Source organism: Thermobia domestica, chromosome 5, assembly GCF_964235325.1.
Source record: "Thermobia domestica chromosome 5, izTheDome1.hap1.1, whole genome shotgun sequence".
In the NCBI taxonomy this organism is placed as follows: domain Eukaryota; kingdom Metazoa; phylum Arthropoda; class Insecta; order Zygentoma; family Lepismatidae; genus Thermobia; species Thermobia domestica.
Window position 1 is genome coordinate 194,611,600 of NC_137458.1, and position 25,659 is coordinate 194,637,258.

The 25,659-nt window shown below is 34.9% G+C and overlaps 1 protein-coding gene across 2 annotated transcripts in view; it reads left to right on the top strand.

Annotated features, from left to right (window-relative positions):
* The window catches only part of g (adaptor-related protein complex 3, delta 1 subunit-like garnet), an 895,910-nt gene that overhangs the window by 175,344 nt on the left and 694,907 nt on the right, over positions 1 to 25,659 (top strand). For both annotated transcript variants that reach the window (XM_081759537.1, XM_081759539.1), the window contains exon 6: positions 16,326 to 16,465. In XM_081759537.1, coding sequence (XP_081615663.1) covers positions 16,326 to 16,465 — 140 coding nt within the window. The remainder of the gene's footprint in view (positions 1 to 16,325; positions 16,466 to 25,659) is intronic.

Genomic DNA, 25,659 nt, shown 5'->3' on the forward strand with positions numbered 1-25,659 from the left:
GAAAGGAGAGCATATTGTTTTGTATGATTTCCTTGGAAGAAAAAAAAAGAGCGTGAAAGGAAAAGTTATTTTACCGGTACGAATTGAAAACGTAGAAGTGCTAGTTGGATTTCTCGAACTACCAGATTTACATGAAGATGTGATACTTGGTGGGAATTTCCTTGAGAAGTTAGTGTCATAGGTTTTAAGCGAAGTAACTTGCGTGTTGAATTTCAAGGAAAGTGTGGTGAAGTGCCGTTGATTCAGACAAATAATGAATGTGTCATTGTAGCTAACGTTAATGAAATTAAGCGTGAGGAAGCCCCTATTGTTGTGTTGTCCGAAATAAAGGACCTTAATGAGTTTTACGCGAAAAGAGTGAATGTGTTTCGCAATGGGTGCGCCGAAACGATAAAAGAAAACGAAGCTAGTGACCAAATGGAGGACTTCCCACCAGATTTATATTTTACTGTAGAAGAAATAAGGGATGCAGTTACACGCGCGACGCTGTTTAATGAGAACGAGAAAGAATTATTATTTCAGTTATTGAAACACAGAAGAGTGTTTGCTCGTTTTCCTGGCCTGTGTAATAAATTTCAATACCGATTAGAAGTAGATACAAGTGAACCTATTGTTGCTCGTCCTTACGATATCCCGCGCAAATATAAGGAAGGAGTGCGTGAAGAGATCCGAAAATTGTTAAAGTGGGGTGTGATTAGACCTAGTTCATCGTGTCATCTATTACCGTTGCACGTAGTGTTAAAAAAGAGGGAGCACTGAGAATAGTAACAGATTGTAGAGCTTTGAATATGCACATTAAGAATCCACCTCTTCGTGTAGAAAAGTTATCTGACCTCTTCGCTAAATTTAGTGGAAAACGTGTGCTAGGAACTCTCGATTTTACCAGTTCGTATCAACAGTGTGGAATTACAGAAGATTCTATGCCATATTTAGCTTTTTTATTTGAAGGAACATTATATGAATACACAGGTATGGTTTCGGAGTGAAAAACGGCTCATCTGTGTTGCAGTTGTGCCTGAATGAAGTGTTCCCATTGCCATTACAAGAGAAATTAATCAGGCATATGGATGACGTAGCTCTTGCTTGTAAAACAGTCCCCGAATTTTTACAGCAGTTAGATGAAGTGCTTAGTTTATTGAGTGATGCGAATATGACGTTAAACTTATGAAAGTGCATTTTTGGTGTAAGTGAAATTAACTATTTAGGCTATTCGGAAGGTATACGAAAGGATCCGAAATCAGCTAAAGCAATTGAAAAATTACCGGTGTCGAAGAATTTAAAAATGTTACGTTCGTTCCTCGGTGCAGTTCAGTGGCATTCGCGAACAGTCAAAGGTCACGGTGTTATCGCTTAGCCCCTTTATGAACTTTTAAAGGAAAAGAAATGGAAGTGGGAAGAACATCATCAAAAGGCATTTGAGTTATTAAAGGCTGAATTAGTGAAAGACGTGAAATTACACCATCCTCAGTTCGATAAGCTTTTCTACCTCGAAAGTGATGCAAGCAAACTTATGTTGGCTTGTGTGTGTTACTAAATTATAGATGGTGAAAAGTGTGTGTTAGAATATGGGAGTCGAACCCTTAATAAACATGAGCGAAATTATGGAATTATTGAGCTTGAGTGTTTAGCGTTCGTGTGGTGTATTCGTAAGTGGCATGTTTGGCTGAAAGGATCAAAAACATACATACGAACAGATCATAAAGGTTTGGTACAGTTAAGACGCATGCGTAATTGGAATGCAAGACTTATGAGATGGTCCCTCGAACTCCAATCTTATGATTACGAAATTGAATTCATCAATGTCAAAACTAACACACTAAGTGATTGTTTATCTCGTATGTTACCAACACAGGAAAATCTAATGGTGAATGTGTCACATACAGTCTGTTCAATCAGAAGTGTTCGACTTAGATCCGTCTACAATTGCGAAATTACAGTGGGAATGTGACGAATACCATCCTATCATCAGTTACCTACAAGGAGATGTAAGTAAATGAAAGCGAAAGTAGTGCAAATAAAAGTTCTTTCCGTAGTAGTGCTCGAAATTGGAAACAAAACTACACTTTGGAAAATGGTATTTTGATGGTGAGAGATTTCTACTTCCAGACAGATTAAAATTGTGTGCGCCTCCATGTTTAGTGAAAAACATTTTAATTGGTTACCATGATCACAAGGGTCACTTTGGATTTATGAAAGTGTTTAATATCATTTCACGTATGTTCTGTTGGAAAACCATGCGTAGTGACATTAAGTCGTATATTCTTGATTGTGAGGTCTGCGTGAGAACGAAGGTTGATCATCACCCAGTGGACTGTTTAATGCAATCAGTGCCAGCGAAAAACGTTTGTTATTTGTTTTCATCAGATGTAGTAGGCCCTCTTCCTCGAGGTAAACATGGTGAAACTCACCTGTTAACAGTGTGTGATGTATCCTCTCGTTACTTAGTAGCATATCCACTTCGACGTGCAACAAGTGCAAATATAGCGAAATGTCTTACTGAGTCATACATGCTTCACCTTGGTATTTTTATGAACATCTTGGTAGATAATGGACCACAATTTATTGATAAAGAATTTGTGCAAGCCATGGAAGCGTACAATATCAAAATACATTACACTACGCCTTACCACGCACAAGGAAATGTCATCGAAAGATTTCATGCTCATTTAGAAAGAATTTTGCGTGTCTTGTGCTGCGATTCTCATTCTTCATGGCCAGAATATGTTGTGCAAGCGTGTTTGTTGTTGAATTATACTATTAGTGCCAGTTTGGGAATAGCGCCAGCAGAATTACATCTTAATATCAAACCAGAAGAATTTACGTTATCACATTTTGGTATTGTGCAGGACAACGAAGTGATTGACGAAAAGGAAGGCATAGACTGGAATGGAAAATTAATCATGGCTGACTTACGACGGAAGAAAATCATTCAGCATCGAAACGAAAAGTTAAATGTTTCTCAAAGAACTAGAAGAACCTTGTGTGAAGGTGATTTAGTTTTTTTACGTCAGTATAACATCAAAGATATATTAGGAGTTATTAGAGTATTCCTTTTGTTGTTAGCGGAACAACATTGAAGTTTTACCTTAAAACTTACGACCACGTTTCGCCATGAATTTCATGTGCATATTTTTTTTTTCTTCTATAAAAACTTTATGGGGTTTCCTTAGTGTAACTTCTTTTAGTTAGCCACATCTCTTGTGTCTTCGTGGTCGTACTTATAGTGGGTAGGTTTATTTGGTTTTTGTGGGTTGGCTCTTCTTCACGTAGTCGTCAGACCATCCCTAAGATGGATACAGGTTGGCATCTGTAGACATCTGACATTGCCTCAATATAATACTCCATCATTCGAGTTTATATTGGTTTATTTCTGTCTTCATATTAACATTCATATAATAATCATCAGTAAGAGTACATGTGTAGGTATATTATGTTTCCTATATATATATTCCTATTCAGCATCTAGGTATCAAGTATCCATATATTGTGTATCATGTATTAAATTGGTGAAGTTGCATGTGGGCGGCTAAAGTTGAGTCGCATCTATCGTGATTGATACGCATGAAGGGAGTGTAATGAAGAAAGAAATACTTACATTTCTTTTGTTAACCCATCCCAGGTCAACTTCCTTTTAACCACGATTGAGTAATTTCCCTTTTGTAATAATTACATGTAACACGTAAAGAATATACACTTGATATACATACACGAAGAATATAACACAAGGAAGAACACACGTAGGTCAAACAATAAGAAGAATACACATTCTATTCACATTCCAATTAACACGAATGCAAGAGCAGCAGCTACAGCAATTTTTTTTTTTAAAAAAAGATGCAAATCATTTGCACAATAAGCATCTCTATATCGGCGCCCGATACTTGGAAAGTAGTCCTAAGTTAATGTAGAGGACTATGGCCTGCTGAGAACTTCAAGAACTTCCACCGATGGACCTAGCCCTATCCAATGGGAAGAGGATAGGAGCAGAAAATTGATTCGTCGAGTGTTCATTCAATGGGAAGATAATGAACGAAGAGGACAGTCTATGGGATTGGACATTGTTCTGGAGGATAGTGTGGACTGTGGATAGTGGACAATCTGGACAGTGTTGCGTGTGCATATACTAAAAGTATAAACAGTGTGTTCTAAATGAACAGTGAAGTGTTATTCTTCAAATTGAGATATATATATATATTGAAATCATTTTTAAATGTTCAATTAAGAGTAACAAAGTGAAAGTGTTTTATAAGCTGAAATTAATTCATTATTTGGAGTGTTTTCTCATTTTGTTCATATTATCTTGCAATATTTTAGTGTATGTGTCAGATATTCAATTTTCATAATTATTAGAGTGAATTTGCATTTGAATTATTATGACTATAATAAAAATATATATACAGTTATTCACATATCTAATTTTGGACTGAATAAACATTCGATATTAGTGAGTGCAGTGCTAACCAAGTGTTTGTGAACTATGGCCCAACCGAAGTATACTTCAAAAACTTAGTGTGTCCTCGTCATACGCAAGCACAAACTGTGTTGCCAGGGTTCTTAAGGTAAACACATCCTATTCGAACTTTGCCATTCAACTGTTCGGAAGCCAGTTGTGATAAACTCATTTGTGCATTATTTTTGGTGTATTTAGTTCAGACAATTTAGTTCCCTTTTATTTTAAAAAGACTGCTATATTTACACCAGCGCTATGCATTCTCGCACGGATAGCAACATCCAGCAGACGAAGGGACCGACGACCTTGGCAACCAACGGCAGCCAATCACAGCCCTACCTGTGATTACGTCAGCTTCGTCGGCGTCGCTCGCGCAAACAGCGAGAACTAGAGAGAAACCGCGGGAAGAAGCCTTCATTGGACGCCGAAAAGAAAGAGCAGTAGGGATCATTTCGAACAACTCTGCAATAGAAAAAATGGACTAGTAATATAAACTCACTGCATCCACACACACACACACACATACATACATATATATATACATATACATATAACATCTATACACATTATTGGTAAAAATAGTACCTGTGTCGATAATTAATGTAAGCAATACATGTATTAAACGTAATTTCCAAATTTGTGGGTATCATTGATGTTAATGTAACTTGGGGTTGATCCTTACATGTGCTCTCGCCTTATTGTGCATGGTGCAATATATTGATACAAGTGAATTTTTAGAGTGTTTAATTAATTTTCACGTTAAATGATGCTGAAATTTTGTTTTATCAATTTAAAGTTACTATTTGAATTTTCACCTATGTGTAGTTAGCGGTGGAAGAAGCTATCGTTTGTGATAACTTGTTTCTTCGTTAACGCTCGGGAGAAAAATTCAATTAATGGCTATGGAATGTAATGTTTGCTCTACTTGGATTACCATCCTATGGAGTAAACATCACACTTTATGGCTTCATGCTGTTGGAAAGAAAAAAAAATTATTTTTCGGGATCTATATCGAATTCTGTAAGACGGCTGAAACCTCATAAATAATGGGCCATGTCGATTTTTGAAGAAAATCTTCCGTCGTTGGTAGTATGGCTGAAACCTAAAGATTTGAATTCCAAAACTTTTGGCCATGTTGATTTCTGGAAGGAAATCCTCCATACTGCTTGTTATGGCTGAAACCTGAAGACTCGTATCAAGAGACCTTCGGCCATATTGATTTATACAAATCCTCCAAACGATAGCAATTTAGCTAATAAATTCCGAATAATTTTGGGACATACTGTGACTATAATATAACTTCTTGAAAATTAGTATATAAACTAAACAGTATAACACATTAGCATACAGATGCACATAATAAAATTACGATTCATAAACACTAAAATATTTACTGATATATCACTAGACGATAAATATACTGAAAAAATCTTATCTAAAAATACACATACTTAGTTACGGGTTACTATTAAAATGAAAACGAAAACGTAAGATTAACACTGAAAAAGAAATTTAACATTGATTATAAGTGTAAAATTTCATATTCTACGCATGAGATTACGTACTAAGTTTCAATTACAAATATACAGATGTATATATAATTAACAACTAAAAATTTTCTCATCCTGAGCATCTCGATACATTCTTCTTTTTTTTTAATTCTAAAAAGAAAAACGTTAATGTAAATCATATGTAATAACATTTAAGAATTTAGAAAGTGGGAAGAGATCCTAAAAAGAATTGAAAATTTTAAAACACTTGATAAAAATATAAGCCCAAAATATCTTCCCAGTGGCTGAGGTACGGAACTGCGCTACTAGTTCAAACCGTTTTTAGATAAGTACGGTTCCCCTGCGTATTATGATACGTTAATTGTTTACTAAAATCTTAAATTCAAGCATCTAAAAAAATATTATTAACCCGTTTTTGCCCGAATTTTTTTACTTTCGAATTTTTTTGAAATTTTTTGTTTTTCTGAATGAGACTTCTATATGTACGATTAATATTAAATTCTGCCACTTTTCGTAATTAATGCGGCTGTTTTGGCATGTTCCAATATTGGGACACCAGGAACGAATGGGACCAGTAATATTTGTTCCAATCTTGGAACACCAGAAACGAACGGTACCAGTAAGATTTCTTTCTAAACTCTGACATTACGAACGAACGTTACCGTAATGTATGTTATATATGTTATTTATTCTACAAATATAACACCTCTATATTTCTACTTTTTCTAGAAAGAAATGTCGTTATAAAACAAGCGATCAATTTTCATATTTTTGTTTTGCAAATATACTTCGTACGAATATTATAGTATGAAATACACGACAAACAGTATAAAATATAAATATTTACTACAGAATATGAATATAAATATTCTTTAATGATTCTAAACTATGTATCCTATAGTTCTTATAGGGAGGTATAGGAATAAAATATCCACACGTTAAATTTTCAGATATATGCAAAATCAATATAGAGTGATATTTAGGAAATAATGTTTTATTGTCTTCCCGACAGATCTGACCAATTCAAGAACTAAAATTACATTTGAATGTGGTAAGGTGTGAAGCCGGAGCTATCCAGTGATCGGAAATGTCATGTCTTAGACCTCTACGGATGCGTGACAGAAATTCCTTGCTTGTTTTCGCCCTTCAGCTTGAAGATGGTAGAGAACTATATTTCTGCAAATATATTTCGACTATACTTCTTGTGAAACCGAGATAATCTAATGATGGGTTTGTTTCTGTTTTCTTGTAGAGTTGCCAAGCATTGTGGAAAGGGATTTCAATACAGAATGCACAAGCAGGCCACCACCATTTTCTGGATCTGCTTGAAATTATGTAACTTTCAATGTTTTCATTCATCCTACCCACTCTTCCCATGAACTTGTTATACTTTGAAACAGTATTAGGTTGTGGAACTGATAATTTCTTCTCCCTAGCAATCCATCTCTTTGCAGGCTTCACAGCATTACATGTAGTTACCAAATGAACTACGCAATTGTCATTTTATTCCGTCACCATGCATTTGCTAGCTGCGTCGGGTTTGAAACAAATGCCCCCTCCTTCTTTCTTTTGTTCCTGTAGATCTTTTAGTGGGCGATTCTATATTCGGTTCTTCGTAATCGTTCCAGTGAAACCAATACCCAATTCGGCTAACTCACTTGCTAATAAAAGTGATGAAAATAGTCTATCCGCGTATATCTTGAAGTGCATATCTTTTGGAATTTAATTTGACAACTGTATTACAGCGTATCTCCCAAGCCAGTGTCTTTAGGCGTATTTACATCTCGTCCAACGTATGGCTGAAACTGTATCCAGGTATCCTCGAGGTTCACACACACACCAGACAAATAAAATATGAATTGTTACACAATAATAACCGGCTATAATAATAATAATAATAATAATAATAATAATAATAATAATAATAATAATAATAATAATAATCTCTTATGACTAAATGGTTAACGTTCTCGCATTTTTTGCAAGAGGCCCTAATTCGATTCCCGGCAAGAGCATAAATGATTCAAGTCCCATGTTAAGCTCTAAGTCTAGTGTTGGAGGAAAGTATTTCTTTAAATCAAAAAATCATTAAACCATCAGGTATCTCTGTAGAATGTACAATCCTACTACAAAGGGAATTGAACCTCGGACTCAGTGCACCAAATACATGCGTGATACTAACTAGTTCAGTGAAGAATTATACATCCAGCATAAATCAATGCTCCATACCTTGTCAGAAAATAATTTATAATATATATGTAGTGTAAATAGCACAAAATTACAACCAAATAATATGAGCTATTTTCGATACTTTTAGAATGAGTGCTTGCGCCGCAGCTGGAAACAAAGTAAATATAAACAGAGAAATCGTACCGAAAGCAAAAATTCTATATTTTAATAAAAGGGTAATATACATTTCAAGTTGTGAGACAGAAATGAAATTTTACAATAATGAAAATAATGGACCCATTCGTTCCTGGTGTTCCATTATTGGAACACTGTACTTTAGATTACACTGTACAAAGTTATAATTATTACTTTCTTTGTAAATCTTTAATATGACTCGAAACTACTATTAATCAAGGTATCTGAGGCAATAAACTGACAAAATTATAAAAATAAAAGAATATTTTCTTAATTTCTTTCCTCCACGATGTATGTAAAAAAAATTGACAATGACTTTTCCACCGCGAGGTGCAAAAGCTAATAGAGCAGGAAACAAGTACATCACCTCTTCATTCCATTTCTTGTGAATGCAGTTGGCACGTTCCCAACTAATCGCGATACAATGTAGCCAGCTGAGCAGGTATTTGTGTCATCTTTAAGTTGTTCCAATATTGGAACACTGGGAAAAAATGGGTTAAGGTTTGCAACGTTGATATATAATTAAATGTATGAAATACGACGCTGAGCAAAGACAGAAAAAAGAAAAAGAATCAATCAGCTGTGTGTCGCCCGTTATTCATCGACATAAACAGGTGGTCGAAAATGCAGCGGCTATCTTATCAAAACAAGAAAGAGAAAGAAAAACATAATAGCTGCTCTTCGCTAAACAGTTAAAAGCTGGAAGCAAAAAGAACTTTAAAAACAATGCGTAGTCCTCTTTTCATTTTTTCCGTGAGTCATCGAAACTAAAAGCAAAAAGGAAGAAAAATGAATACGTGTGTATCACCTATTCATATCATTGAAAGAAGGATTAAAAGAAATGCGTGGCTTTCCTGGAAGAAAAATTTGTATCAATATACAAAGTCTTGGTTACCTTTTTTTCTTTTCCTATGGTTACTATTTCTATGTTGATAACTGCCATCTGTTCGTCTATTCCTAGAACTTTTACCTCTACGTACAAATCTATTCTTGATGTTGTCACACTTGGTGCGGTTTCTAGCTAGTTTGTGATAACTCAGGTTACGTGACCATGATTTACGACTCCTTTTGTATCTGTTATTCTTTCGTGTATAGTCTTGGTTCTGAATCCCTTTAAATGTCGTATTGTTTACGTTCCGGTCTGCGTATCTTTGCCTATTGCTATAACTATAACCTCGTTTGCGCCTTTTCTCTCTGTGGTTTGAGGTAGTTGTTTTTGTACGCTTACGACCTCTGTCGTCTACAATCATATGTTCATAATTTTTTCTACTATTACTACTAATACTAGCGGTGTCATTGGATTCTGAATAAGCAAAGTCATTATCAGGTTTGTTACGAGGGTGGTTCAAGACGTCTGTCTCTGGTTCAGGTTCCAATTCCGACGTTTTGTTGACACTAGGAATATCAATCACTAACTGAGATTCAAATTCCGGTGTTTTGTATCTAGTAGGAAGATCTGACTGTAACTGGGGTTCACATTCTGGCGCTCTATTTTCAGTACTTTCTATTCTCTGAGCGAGCTCTACCATATCACGCCTAATTTCTTTTATGTTCTTATCTATTGCCCGTATTTCAGTGCGACAGTCTGCGTTATTCATTTTTTACCTTCATATTATAATGTATGAGTTTCGCTTCTTCGTACACCATCTAAATGTCTTTTCCTTGCCTTCCTACGCGTTCGGAAATTTCCTCAATACGGTCATGCATCTCATCTAATTTATCGACTGTATCTATATGTAAACTAACACAGCGTTTTCCTTCATGCGGCAGCAGCCCCTAACGTTAGCAATTAATTACTGAAATTTCGATTTGTATACTTGGAATGTAAATATTTCCTATGGGCATTTAGGTCCCATACACAAGGCGATTTGAAAAACAGTATGAAAATTTTGAGAGATGAATCCTGACATCAAATCAAGTAGAAAAGTTCCTATAAACATGAGTCGAATTCCGCTTCGTTTTCGAGTTACAGGCTTTCCAACTTGGGACACAAAATAGGCTCGCAACAATGGAAAATAAAATATATATTTCGCGTTAAATCAGAAACTATGCGTTAAAGTTATGAAGTTATGAAGTTCTGAAAGTTGATTTGTATCAATATCATGATTTTTACGTGCGTAAGGGCGATGCAATTCGGTTGGCAGTGTTATCAACTTGGTAGAACTTTTATTTGTTTCCAAATGACAGTGCGTAGATCTTATTTGATATTTGGTATTTATTCATGATTGTAAACACAAATTTCTCCACGTCACCACAGTTTGTGAAAACTTATATATGTATTTCATTAAAAGGTTTTATCTCGTGCATTATTGATAGTACGAAACATTGAGTGAATTTCACTTTATGTTTACCATCATGAGTAAAACCAAAATGTTGAATGAAAACTACGTCTGTGTAATTTGTCATAAGAAAAAGATGATTTCCTTTTTATTATTGTGAAGATATGTGTATTTAGACACATGACAAAATATTTTATTTTGGACTATGGGACATTTTATTTTAAAAAAAAACATTACAGTGAAAAGGATAATCACTCATTTAATGTTAAATCACTTTTCGATTTTTTTTCTAAGTTCATTTGCCTTTCCTACTAGGAAGTCTTATTGCTGTCTGTTATTTCCTTCTTACACTTGTAATTTCTCAATTAATAAAAACAACAGATTGCTTCCCCGTCCGCATTCCTACCATCACCTTACCTTGGTTAATCTACGAGCATGCACTTTTTCATCAAGACAGAAAACATAGTGAATAACCGAAGATATGAACCCGGAAGGGACCCTAAACAAAAACGATTGATAGACTTTTGGAAGCGACAGTCGATAGGAATTAGAGACGAGCTAAGATGTAGACCGCGAACTTCATTTTCAAGTTGCGACAAATTTAGCCTTGCTCTATCCTAAAGAGCACTTTTGTTTCAGCTAACGTTACATAGCTGTTAACGACGATGAATTGTTTTCTGAAAAGAAGTTTCGACTCGGACTGAACTTGCGGTCCTCATAAAATTGGTTTTCCTGTCCGGGTTTCACTAACTCTTAACCTTCGATTACTTGGACGACCAGCCAGCCAGATAGAGAGATGGACGGACGTCAGCCCATTGGTAGCATCATCAAGGAGGCAACATCCAGATCTACAAGTAAGTGCAAGTAGGTTAACCTGTCCTAGGACGTGCTCCCTTCTCACCCCTCTCATCCCCTTTAACATCACAGTCTAGTTCTTTTGCATGTTTGATTTTATTTAAATGCAACCCAGGTTAGATTGCGTACCTTACATTCTGTCAAGCTCATCCTGGGCGCAACTTGTCGGTTCTGACATCCCCAATTACGTTGTTTATAAGCGCATTATCTGAGTTTTCAGACCGACAGGGGGCGACTGCACATTATTGCAGAACCTCTCGTAACTCTAAGCATCAAGTTCGAACTTGTTCAAGAAGTTCTACTGCAACCACGAAACAGTTTGTTACGTGATTCGGTGTCGTGAACATCGTCCTAGTGTTATCTAGAACCATGAAAATTGTTTTCACTAATAACATGACATAGTGAACTAATTACAGTGTTTGTGTGAATAACAAATGGAGAAGTCCTTTTACGGTAAGTAAGGACCGTAATAAATGTGTTAATTATGCTAAAAGGCATAAGAGAATTGTGTACAGAAAGCGGTAAATTATATGTATTTTGTACAGCGTGTCTGCCAAAACGTAGTATTAGGAAAGAGTGATTATTTGTTTAAAGGGTGCTTTGAATATTTACTGTAAACAGCGCGAATGTGTATTATATTGGTGACTACGGAAGAAATTGTAAAGATGAAATTATGCACCAGCAAGATAAAGAATTTGTTCCTCTGAATGTAGATTTGGAACCTTAACCAAACAGTTAACGTACTAAACATGAATGTGTCGCCATTAAAACGGCTGTTATCGGTGAAACCTCGACTACGGTGAAGGATTTACCGTGTCAAAATTTTTCATACTGCCTTTCAAATCGCCTTATGTACAGGACACAAATAATCATCCTCCCCTAATAGTACGTTTGGGCAGACACGCTGTACGCAATCCATATATTTTACAGCAAGATAGAATTTTTGTCGAGAATTCTTTCAGTATACAATCCTCTTATGCCTTTTAACATAATCAACACATTTAATCCGGTCCTTACTGTAATAAAACTTCTCCATTGTTATTCACACAAACACTGTAATTAGTGCACTACAATGTCATGTTACCAGTGAAAACAATTTTCATGGTTCCAGAGAACACTAGGACGATGTTCACGGCACCGAATCACGTAACAAACTGTTTCGTGGTTGCAGTAGAACTTCTTGAACAAATTCGAACTTCATGCTTAGTTACGAGAGGTTCTGCAATAATAAAAAAGAAATCTTCTTTCTGTGACAAATTACACAGACGTAGTTTTCATTCAACATTTTGGTTTTACTCATGATGGTAAACATAAAGTGAAATTCACACTCAATGTTTCATATTATCAATAATGCACGAGATAAAACCTTTTAATGAAATACATGTAAGTTTTCACAAACTGTGGTGACGTGGAGAAATTTGTTTTTCATGGGATGTTTACAATCATGAATGAATACCAAATATCAAATAAAATCTACGTAGTGTCATTTGGAAACAAATAAAAGTTACCAAGTTGGCAACACTACCAACCGAATTGCATCGCCCTTACGCACGTAAAAATCATGATATTGATACAAATCAACTTTCAGAACTTCACTATAACTTTAACGCATAGTTTCTGATTTAACGCGAAATATATATTTTATTTTCCATTCTTGCGAGCCTATTTTGGGTCCCAAGTTGGAAAGCCTGTAACTCGAAAACGAAGCGGAATTTGACTCATGTTTATGGGAACTTTTCTACTTGATTTGATGTCAGGATTCATCTCTCAAAATTTTCATACTGTTTTTCAAATCGCCTTGTGTATGGGATTTAAATACCCATAAGAAATATTTACGTTCCAAGTACAAAAATCGAAATTTCAGTAATTAATTGCTAACGTTAGGGGATGCTGCCCCATGAAGGATTAACGGGTATTAAATGCTTAGGTACTTCTTCAATAGTTGTAAGAAATTCAGATTTTTAAAAGGTGGGTTTCTTGAGAAAATGGCAGCCAAACGTGGCGTCTTAATGAAATTTTAAGCTTTTCATCATAGTATAACGTACGATGTAATAATCAGAAACATAAGTCCTTTAAATTTTCAAGAGACCTTATCAAGTAGATTTCGATGCTAGAAGCAAATGGTTGACATGTCTCGTGAGGACAGAAATAAAACTGTTTGAAGTTAGCAAAAATTTCACCAAAGTTGGCAACATTGCGAGTAAATTGCGCGATTCCTATTGGACCCAAAGACGAATTTTTTCCTTTCAGTGAAACACACTACTTTATATTCTTCCTGCTATTGCGATGATGTTACTAAGTACACTCGTTTCTCTACAATAAAACTTTTAATTTGACATGTTTTTCAGTTCTTCGAGCAATCCGAGAGGAGGGCAGCCATTTTGGAAGGCTGTATATCGGGGAAATGTTTTTCAGCAAAGAGAAAAAATACGGATCTAATAATATTGCATGTAGACCCCATATATAGAAAATGAATGAAATCTGAAAGTATGATGGAGACCAATATTTCTTTGCCTGGACGATTTGAAATGGAATCGGTTATATATATCCTTGGCTTTTGCAGTACCATGAAATGGAGTACTACCAAGATTTTCATGAACATCAAAATCCTAAGAAATAGTTTTAATGCAGCTTAAAATGTGAACTGTATCCGTAACATCGGTCAGTTCATCGATGGCCAATGAAAAATACTCAGACTGAGAAATGATAGTTTTCAATTATTGTGAACATGAACACTTAATTTTTCAACTCTTCTGGTAATAATTTGTTTTGATAGGGGAACGTCTTTTGAGTTTCGAGGCAATTTTTCTTTTCCAAGAGCTCTGACCATTTCTATCGAACATTTTTTCATAAATCCATAATCAGATAAGCATTATTTTACCTTTGCTATTCCTGAACTTACAACAGAAGAAGTGCGGAGATAATGACTTTGAATTGGCGTAGCTTTGTATAAATAATAATAATAATATATATATAAAAAAAAAAAAAATTGAGCATTAACCTTTTCCTTCAAATTAGCGACAATTGTAGCACGTACCTGTCCGCAGTAACTTATGTATTTTTCTACATGGTTCTGGTTGTAATGGGGACTGAGATTATATTCTTGTGATACGAGAGAACTCGTAAAAACACAAAACACCGCGGTTTATTATTTCGATTGTTCATGAAGAGGAATTCACTTTCCCATTTATCTTAAAACTTGTGGTTTTCATCACTAATCTTCATTTTCTTACTCATACTTCAGTGGTACTTCAGAATAATTAATTCTTGAGGAAACACCTTGCAACACTAAAGTGTGCTGATATAATGCACCAGTCTCGGACACAGATTTACTACGTTCTTAGTGACGAAATTCTTCCAACGAGTCTTAAAAGTTCCTTCTGCTCGAAAAATATCCTTACATTCTCAAGGTTTGGTAAAAATATCTTGGATAATTTCTCAAGCGTGGAGATATATGTAAGAAATAGAAAAAATATTTTAAATAGCAAATAAAAACGTATACCTACCTTCAATGATACCGACGTTTAAAAATGTTAAGAAACTATCAATTTTTTACGTTGCAGTCTGAACAGAAATGGTATGCTTAGATGTTTAGGTACCTAACGTACCCAAATAAACGAAGTAAAGTACTAGCTTAACTAAGCTTAACCTGAAATGTATTTTTTATTTCAGCGCCTAAAACATACATCCACTTTGTATATTAGTCCAAGTCATTACAATTTAACTGTTTTAAAATGTTTATGTACCAATCAAACATATAAAGAACACTTCTCGAGAGCCGCATGGAAAGACCTCGGGCCACATGCGACCCGCGGTCTTTTACTTAGCCATCCTTGCTTTAGACAAAAGTATTCGTGACACACGGCACAAAGCCGTGGTGTTCGAAACTTGTTAACCGGTATTGTATTGCTTCATCAGTTTAGTATTTAGGAGTTTTGCAGTACCTGAAATAGAAAATTAAATATCATAATCTTTAACTTCCGTCATCTGTGACGTTATTCTTAGGTTTAGACTAAACTTTGGATTACTCTTTTGTCTGTAAGTTCAATTACGTGATTCTTGATTGAATTATTTTTATATGGTAAGCTGTTTAGTACTATTCAAACCAAGGTTGACATAGTCTAGTAGAGATGAGGAGACGCAGTTTGCAATTTGTCTAATGGCAATGCAGTTTTCATATATAATCAATTTATTGCTCTGTCGGTCGACTAAGTCCTCATTACCACATTGTTTCTCATCGGAGTTACGCAAATATACGGTAAAAAGTCGATATTTGGAAAAGTTCTTAACGTGAACGAAATTTATTGAGACATCGCTGTGCTATGATCAATTGCGCCTTGATCATTCGCAGAAAACAAATACCCAGGTTTCTCCCACAACTTTATGGTCCAATTTGAATTTATAAGTCGTAAGTTCCCGAGTTAGCCTTTCGTACACCTTCATCTTTGCGGCTGCTAAGTCACACAAACAATACAGAATACAGGGCTCGAACTATCACTATCTATTTCATGGTAAGGAGCATCTTCGAATTTGAACTACTTCGGTTATGTGACATGCACGCCGCAAACAATACCAGACGTCAATATTGGATAGATTAATCGTTGTATTTGGAGAAGTTTGGGTTGAATTTCGTACCTCTTTAAAACAAGCATTAATTAAATTGGAAATTCTGATTTTCGTTTCCAGTTGAATTATTTTGACATTCCTCTCAGTTTTTTTCTTTTTCTTTTTTTCCCTGAGAAAGTTTGATGTATAGCACTCTGTCTCATTCTCGTTTCCAATCTGTGAATATCGTACATTAAAGTCCAGTGTTTTGGGACAGTAAAATTATGAAATTAATTATTGGAACTCTGCTTTTATTTTCAGGAGTTCAGTCAGCAGCTGTGAATGTTGTTTGTGAGTTAGCAAGGAAGAACCCCAAAAATTACCTCAGTTTGGCGCCCGTATTTTTTAAGTTAATGACGACATCAACTAATAACTGGATGCTAATTAAAATCATTAAGTTGGTAAGATGAGTTTTATAGTATTGCACACAGATTTATCACCTTATTTTCGTCTTTTATGTGCGTTCATTAATTTTATTGAATTGTTGATTAGATTTTACTGCCTGCTTCTGCTGAACCTATAGCTAAGAATAAAATAGAATTTTGTAAATTTTAGGTTTATAATAAGAGAAAGTTATCAGTTAACATGAATAAAACATTAATTTGCCCAACTTTTCCCCCACAGTTTCTTCTTTTGCAAGATTGAATGTTGCCAGATGTTAGTGATTTTCAGTTTTCCCCATCGAAATCTTCTATATTCTATGGGGAGATTTTTAAAAATGATCGAAGATAACCGATATTAGTGTCGAATCCATAGCTTTCGAGGTCGCTGAGATGAACAGACTTCCGATGCCGTTTAAATCCAAATTCAGCCCTTTATGTTCAAAGTGAAACGTATTCTTTCCGTGCGAAGAACGGGTATTCTGCTAGTTTATACATATAAAATTTAATTATGCTTGAAGTTGTATTAATAAATAAATAAATAAATAATCGTAAGTTATAAGTTAGTTTTACTGTTCTACGTATGATCCATTAATTGTACAACTAACTTTCTGTTTCGTTTATAAATTTCCGTTATCTGTGTTCAAGAAAGAATTCTCTGTATGTATCGATTCATGACGTTTTCTTTCAGTGTGTGACTTGGATTTACACAAGACTTCCATATATTTAATTTTGTGTTGACTTTTCCCTGCAGTTTCGAAAGAACAGAAATAGCGGTGTCATTATTTTTGGAATCTTAAACGTGCTTGTTAATCCTTGTTCTTGTTTTATTTTATGTCATCCCTTGGTACATTCACTCGCAACCTAGTATTTTCCTGATAGAATCTTATTTTCTGCAAAATAATTCTAAACTTATCAATGACTTCTTCATATTTGTTTGTGGTTTCATTGCAGGACTTACATTCTATTTCTTAAGAATATAAGTTAATCCTCGTGACATTTGTTCTAGATTGGAGAGATTGATCCATGTGAGTTTTTCAGGTGCTGTAGAAACTGTTCGTTTCCAGTAGCCTAACACTCTTACTATTAGCTATTTTCTGACATGCAATTGTGTCTTAGAACGAACAAAATGTCAGATTTAGAAAAAATGTATGAAATTACTAAGTTGTTAAAAATATGTCTGAATACTAATTATGTTGTTTCAAAAGCAGAATTGAAACAGAAAGGCGAATCCTTTGTCTGCAGTATTGACAAACATCATATTAAATCATCTTGAAGTAAAGATTCAGAGACAAAAGTATTACAATAGGATTCAGACAATAACAATTGACCATGAGGAATCCTTTGGCTGCAATACGACAAACGTAAACATTAGAGATATATAAAACAAGCCATAAACAAACAAACATAGACATCCAAGGAGATATAATGTATACTCAGCGCGGTCATGAAAGTGTACGTGAAGCTTACCTCAAGTTGTCAATATACACGTAAGCTCAACTATTTGTTATTCGTGGGAGAGGGAAACAAACATTTAGACTAATTACTTTTTTTTTTTCTTTTAACAACCTGTAGATTAACAACGTTAGACCAGATCATTGTCTTACATGGAAAGAAACATTGAGTTATTTTTCGTTAAAATGAGGAACCCAAATTTGAATCTCGACAGGAGGAACTTACATAATTAATATGAATTCCTTCTCAATAATAACAATTTTAAATCTTCAAATACAGTGAAACCTGTCAACTTGGCCACCTGCTTATCTTGGCCTAGTTCGTCTTGAACGTGCATTTTCCTATAAGACATTCGTTACTTACTACTCTATAAGTTGGCCACCTCTATCTTGGAAGTTGGGCACACTGGAGCAATGTTTACCCTAAGATGATAATGATAAATTTACCTGCGTATCTTGGCCACGCAAAGTACAGTTTTGTTATTTTTCTTAACCCTTTTGAATTCCCATATGAGAGGCATATGTTCTGTATTTGTGACTGAAGAAAAGAAGCAAGGATTCCCGCGATTTGCTCTTGGAGGTCAATGGCCAGAAGACTACCCTCATAAAAGGGTGGTGAAGAAAGATGTGAAAAGAGAAAGCACGTACAGTAATTCAGGAAATGGTTATACGTATTTGTTTACCCTCTCTGTTTTGGTAAAACCATTAGCTATATCAGCTCCTCTCATCAGTGGGGAGCTTTAGTAATTCCGGAAAATTCTCAAGGTTAAAACTAACCATCTCAATTGTCAACTATTGGCACCTGTCGGCTTGTCAAAAGATAGCGGAGTTTTTCAGATATGAATTCCCTCAAGATTTTCTCAAAACATCTTTTGCTCCGAGGGAAACACTTCTAGCTCATTAACAAGAGGTAGTTAACTACAATATTAGAATGTGTATATCTGCCAAAAAAGAATAAAACAAATACGTCTAGAATGAACCACCATTCAGTAACAACTGCAAAGTCATAAATTGCATATGAATTTCTCAATTTATAATTTAGCTTTTATTGTTTTCAATCTGAATAACTCAGTGTGCTATAATATCAGTTTCAATAAACTGCGTACATACGCTTCTATTTCATGGTTCTTTGTGAAATGAAATGAAATCTTTAAGTTTTACGTCCCACGGTTATGCCGGTTAGGCTAAAGAAGACAGTGATGATGATAGATGAGTGAAATGGTGGAATAAAGAAAGTGGGAGAAAACGGGAGAACCCCGAGAAAACTCACGAGCACGGTGTTTGTCCACCACAAAGTCCACACGGCACGAGCTGGGATCGAACCAACATGGTTCTTTGCGTTATTGTGTTTTTAATCCGAATAATCCAATGTACCAGACTAGTTTTCAGGAAGAGAAAGGTATGCACATATATTAAACATACTATAGTAATATTTTCTAGTCCTGTATATTTTTATGATTACTTTATATACATTATTTATAAGTAGCTGTCGTGCCACTGCTTATTAAAATTTTAAAATCAAGTAATACTAGAAACCTTATTCTAAAAATACACAAATCACTTATTTTCTGTAAGTTGGCCACTTTTCGATGGAACCGATGGTGGCCAACATAGACAGGTTTCACTGTAATAATCTTAACTCAATATATCACATAATTAGAAACTACATATACAATTAAAACAAGACAAAATTATCTATTTGAGTCATTATGTAAGCCGAGCACACGTCTTACAGTAAGGTTCAGGAACAGCAATCAAAATGCTCAAGATTTATTACTACCTATTATCAAACCACAAGGACACCTGGGAACATAAGTAGTTGAAAAAAAATTTCCGGCAGTCCAAGAAACAGAGGAAGGATAAACATTCAAAACGGTCACACTGGTGCTTTGCACTAGGCTAGTTAAGCCTAGTGCAAATATTTATATGTGGTGTATTTTCCTATGTAATGTAAATATTTATATGTTTTGAATAATACTATAGCCAGTAAAAGAAGTGCGTACTCTTCGAAGTTGAATGTATAATTAATGTTTAACATAGATTTAAGATTGTAACATCATCTTCACAAAATGCATGTTATATGTGCAGAATTTTTAAAATATTACACAAGTTTTCATAGAAAATCTTGTGCATAAGTTTTTCACAGCAGTAAACAATTTCAACAGAAGAGTGTTCCAATGCAAGGATTTTACAGTATTATTAAAAATAGTACAAGAAGAGTTCTGAGAAGTGAGATAAAATACCAGTGAGTTCTCCAATGGGCAGAAGAAGAACTCAGGGAACGAAGAAATATTAAATAACAGTAATATTAAGTTAAATATTATAGGAGTAAGTAAGGGTACGTTTAGAAATTATTATATACATGCGTCAATTCATATCCTGAATTAATTACATTAGAGAAGAATCTATAAACAGAATTGCAGTACATGTATGAAACAAGAATAGTTGAGAGATACGATAACGACATTTTGCAAAAATAGGATAGAATACACTCATGGATATATGGTTAGCGTACGTATCTTCGGTGCGAGAGACCCGGGTTTCATTTCCGGTGTAAAGTTCGTGTTATACACGGATCCCACATCGAGCTGTAGTTCCACGTCTCATATAGCTTCTATGCTAAATGAAATACGAGCAAATCAACTATTAACCAACCAAAAATTCGATAACCAGACAGTAGCAAGTATGAGAGCAGTTTCCACAACATACGAGAAAACTCCATGGATTGGTCTCTCTCCTGTTTTCAAAGATGGCATATTCCATGTGAAATGGTCACGTTAAATATAATGGTTGCTTGTCCGTTGTGATTATATTCACTAAAAGTTACCTCAGTAACGACATGCTGACAAAGAATATCATATCTGTTTTAATCTACCGCCATCTCAATTTTTTTACTCATTTTTTTTTTCTGTCGTGTGTGAAACCAGTGGTGTAAAAAAAGCAAGCTACTGCACGGTTTCTATGAAAGATATTGTAATATGTTAAAACATATATTTTTATGTGACCTCATCTTTATTTTTACACCACAAATAAATTGTGCAAACAATCTGTAGGTGTTTCAAATAATTGTAAAACAAAAATAACAAGATATAGTGCACAAGAGTTGCTTTTGAAAATATGTTATGGAATGAAATAGTCACCATATTTTTTATTGCGAACAGTTCTTGAAATAAATCTTTTATATATACAGGGTCGGTCAAACTAAGTGTTACAAGCCAATATCTCGCGAACTATACATCAAATAAGAAAAATATTAAGAATCAATGTGCAATACAGAGGGGCCTAAAATATGAGCCTAACACGAAGTTCCCCCACAGCCCAATTTGTGGCGAGAGGGGTATACGTGAAATTTTAAAATGAAAACATAGGTCGAATGATACCTAGTTTGAAAGAGCTTGGAAAATTGAACAATTTTTGTAGGAAACAATTTTTGATATGGAACACAGTTTTCAAGATGGCCCTCAAAAATTGTCCTGTATCCGATACAATTTCAGTACTTATAAATCAGAAACGGCTGAGTAGAAAAAGATGAAACAAAAAATGAAAAAGGAAAGCTCCATAGGAAACGTGGAATGGTGGTGTCGCGGTGTCCCCAGGGTCCCCATCATGGGGCCCCGGGACAAACTTGAAAATTTCAAATGGGAATATAGGTCGAGTGATATCTTGTTTGATAGATCGTGGAAAACCAAACAGGTTAGCACAAAATTTGTTTTGATTTCGGCAAGCCTGTTTCAAAATGGCCGCTGAAAATGGTTCCACGATACGATTCGCTTTCACAAACCCTCTATAACACCCATATATTATTCACCATTAACAGTTTGACCTTGCGGAACAAATTCCCGATGTATAATACCTTTGGAATAGTAAAAACAAATAAAGATTGTCTTCTCACGTGACTTTTTAAAACTCAGTTTTTTCGCTTTCGGAAAACCTGGGGACTTCCACGTAACACTTTGGCTTTTTTTTTTTTTCCGGCTCGTACTTGAAGCACCAAGTCTCATGACCAGTTATAATCGATTCCAGGAATGTTCTGTTCCGTTCCGTTTGACTGTTTTAATCAGGTTCGTGCAATGTCCAGTGCGAGCAAGTTTTTGGTCGTCAGTTAAGGTGTGCGGAACAAATCGAGCACAGACTTTTCGTTTCTTTAATTTCTTTGTCAGAATTTCGTGAATCATGTCTTTCGTCGTATTTGTTCTTCCGACATCCATCTCATTCGCGTTGTGGGCGAACATTTCACGCACTTGTTCCACCAACTCATCGCGATTTTTGTTTTTCGGTCTGCATGGCTTTGAGTCGTCTTCCAAGGACTCACGACTGTCCCGGAATCTTGTATACCGGTCGAACATACGTGTACGAGATAAACACTCGTCACTATACACTCACTTTATCATTTCCAATGTTTGTGTAAATGTGTTACCTAGCTTGAAACAAAATTTAATATTGGCTCTGTGCTCCATCGTGTTTTTGTGACGAGTTGACACCAGATACACTCACTTTTCCTGCAATATCTTGACACTATGTTAATCGGTTCTCATGATTATGGTCTCGTTTTGTTGAGCAGATATCCAGCTTACCGGTGATATGTTGCTTCAATAGATGAGGCTAGTGGTTATCTGTAAAGAAAAATAGTTCCGTTACTTTTCCTACGTACTGTGTATATAATTTATCGTAACTCATTTTACATTATAAACTTTTTTTTTTTTTTTTTTTTTTTTTTTTAAAGTAGGTTAATCATTTCGGTGCAAGTTCTGTGCTTTTCTTATGAGTAATGTGATACATTCTCCCAATATCTTTGGTAAATTCACGTGTTGTTATTACCTGACCAGGATATTAGTGCGGTTTTTCGTGGAGGGCGCTAATGTTGTGTTTACATCAGTTTCTAGGTAAGCGCGGTGGGACAGGGGAACGGAGAGCGTCACTCTGCAGTGTATCCAACGATTTTCAAAAGTTGCAGTTTACATGTTATAAGTAGCTTAATCTGTTTCGCTTAATAAAGAACTCCATAAATTATATAGTTGTTATTAAATGCAGTAATTGTTATTCCTGCAGTAATGCAGATGTATTGTGGATAATGGCATATGCATGGAAATTAACAATTTAAGAACAAGATAGCACACAAGTGAATTTCTACCGTGTATTAAGCAGATTATATATTTAAAAAATGATTACGTTTTATTTGATTTCATTATAAAACAGTAGAAACCTGTAAAACTCAATAATAAGATGTTAATGACTAAAAGATTAATTATGGGTTGGTAGCTTAGATACTTGCGCAATATCTTGTAACTGTAAGTTTAAATCAAGTTAAGGCTCGCGATGCTTCTATTTGTTTTAATGTAGGTCTATCGATTGACAACTAAATTATTTTCTTAAGTTGTAGCCAAGAAAGAATTCCGATACGTTTCCACTCGAGAACTGTGGAAATTCTCTTTGTTGGTCTATTGGCTAGCGCATGTGTCATTGTTGTACGTGGTTCTGTGAAAGCTCAACAATTAATTTTACAATCTTTCACTTTCATTAATCATCTGTCTCCTCTAGCATAAAGAGCATAATCATGGGACGTTAAACTAAAGAAATTTCATTTCATTTTTTCGATGAATGTGAACCCTTTGGGGGAAAAGGAAATGAAGAAGAAATTTTTCTTAATTTTTTAAAGGGCTACGGGATTGGATAGCTTGTCTTTCGGGATTGCCTTGTAAAACCTGATTACAATGCATCTTTCTTTTAGGATTGTTATCGTAATCCAGCCTTTTGGTAAATGTGAAATAAAAGTATCGATAAAACATCAGCGTATGGGTAATGTAAGCATAAATATCATTGGTTCAATACACAATAAATTCACAACTTTTATTTATGAGTATAGAAATTCCCTTTGAACTTCCTCTGAATTTCTTTCAGACCCTAGGTCTCTTGTGACAAAGAATTAATTCTATTATCTGTTTTCATACACAATATAATTTTGAAACTTGGGAGTCTAGTGTTGTCTTTGTGTCCGTAATCATAATCATTTGTCGATTGACTTCAGAAGACTGAGTTTAGCCCGTGAGCATAAGTTGCATATAGTTCGAACATATCAGATGTACGGTCTTGTTTAACAAATCCTGTGTGCACATATGAAATTCAAAGACAAAGGCAATCAATCGTCTTTAAACAGCTGTGTTTTTATTTCAAGCGTAAGTACTAAAATGTGCTACGTATAGTTCCAAGAGGGGATCCTTTAAAAAAAAAAAAAAAAAAAAAAAAAAAAAAACTTACGCCCCTAACGCCGGCACTCATCTTCTTCTACATGATTTGATGTAAGAAGCGGCCGCATGATTTCCGGCCAATTGTTTCATCGCCGGTATCTTTGAGCAATGAGATGGCAATGGAAGACAAACTTCGTTCTTCTAACTTGATATTTTGAAAAACTTACGCAAGTGGTTTTGTTACTTAAATACATATCTATTCACTCTAATCAATTTCAAACGTACCATTAACTTTATAATAACATAATGAATGTAAGAGTTACCATGAAAATGTATTTTGTATTTCTTTTTTAATATGAAATTCATTTTTTTCTGAATTTCACTGGAGCTATAAGAAATCAATTGTCAGGCTCCCCACTTTAAATTTTAATCGCTCCCCTACCGCCCCCAATGTAACATTGGGTTTATTTTTTTTAAATAAATTTTTCAAAATATGGTAGAAATACTGGATTTTTAAATTAGCAAACTATGATAAATAATGACAGGTTAGATATCAGAGAAAGTTATCTTTATCTACCATCTTAATTAGGGGCGGATCCAAATCTCCTTCGGAGGCGGTTAGATTATCAGTTTCTCTGTCACCAGTCTTTTGCAGCACATCCGAAAATGATCTCAATGAAAATTTCTTACTGAAGGTACTGTCAATCGATCGATCACATGGTCCAAATTGGAAGCAATTTCGAAAAAGCCTTATCTCAAAACTACACAATAAAACTTGCTTTAAACAATGAAAGCGCAGTTGCCAAAGATACCTTTGATTCACAAAGATGAACTTCGAGGTTTTGTTAACAGATAAAGTAGGAATTCCTTACACTCTAATGCTACGAAGTTCTCAGTGTTCCTTTGTACAACACTGAGGTTAGTTTATTCGCAAGTTATTGCCAAATTAATATGGAGGGCGTATGTACTTTTTTTTGCAGTCCCTTAAAATGTTCTGAAAATAACTTACATAACTTTTGAAATTGTGTTTGTCTTAACTTAAACATGTGCGTAAAGTGGTTTATTATGAACAGGGCAAAAACAACTGTGATAGATTAATTACAAGTAATCCGGTTAGAAACACTGTTGTTTGTATTTTAGTTCCAAAACCGGCCGCCCGCACTCGTTCGCTGGTCAGGATATAGAACACCGTTATGTTGTGCAGTTTCACCCAAATAATGTCATTTCTTTGCGAAGTAATGGTGGTGGATGGTTAAGCTGGTTTGGAAAATATCACTTGAACTTCACTATTATTCTCTGAGAGATCAATTACCTTACTAACATAGTTATTCAAAGTTATTTGATTAACATTATTCAGTGTATGTCATTCCTGAATTCTGAACTGCACATGATTTGTATTAAATAATGTTTCATTTGTCAGGAGAGTAGATAAGTCCTTTAGAATGTAGCTATAGTGATTTCATGTTCCATCAAATCTGTGATTTGTTGAAGCGACTTTCGAGATGTTCTTGTTCTTAATCTCGTATGCAGTTACAGTAACAAAGTTAATTCCTTTGAAGTTCTGAACGAAAAACTT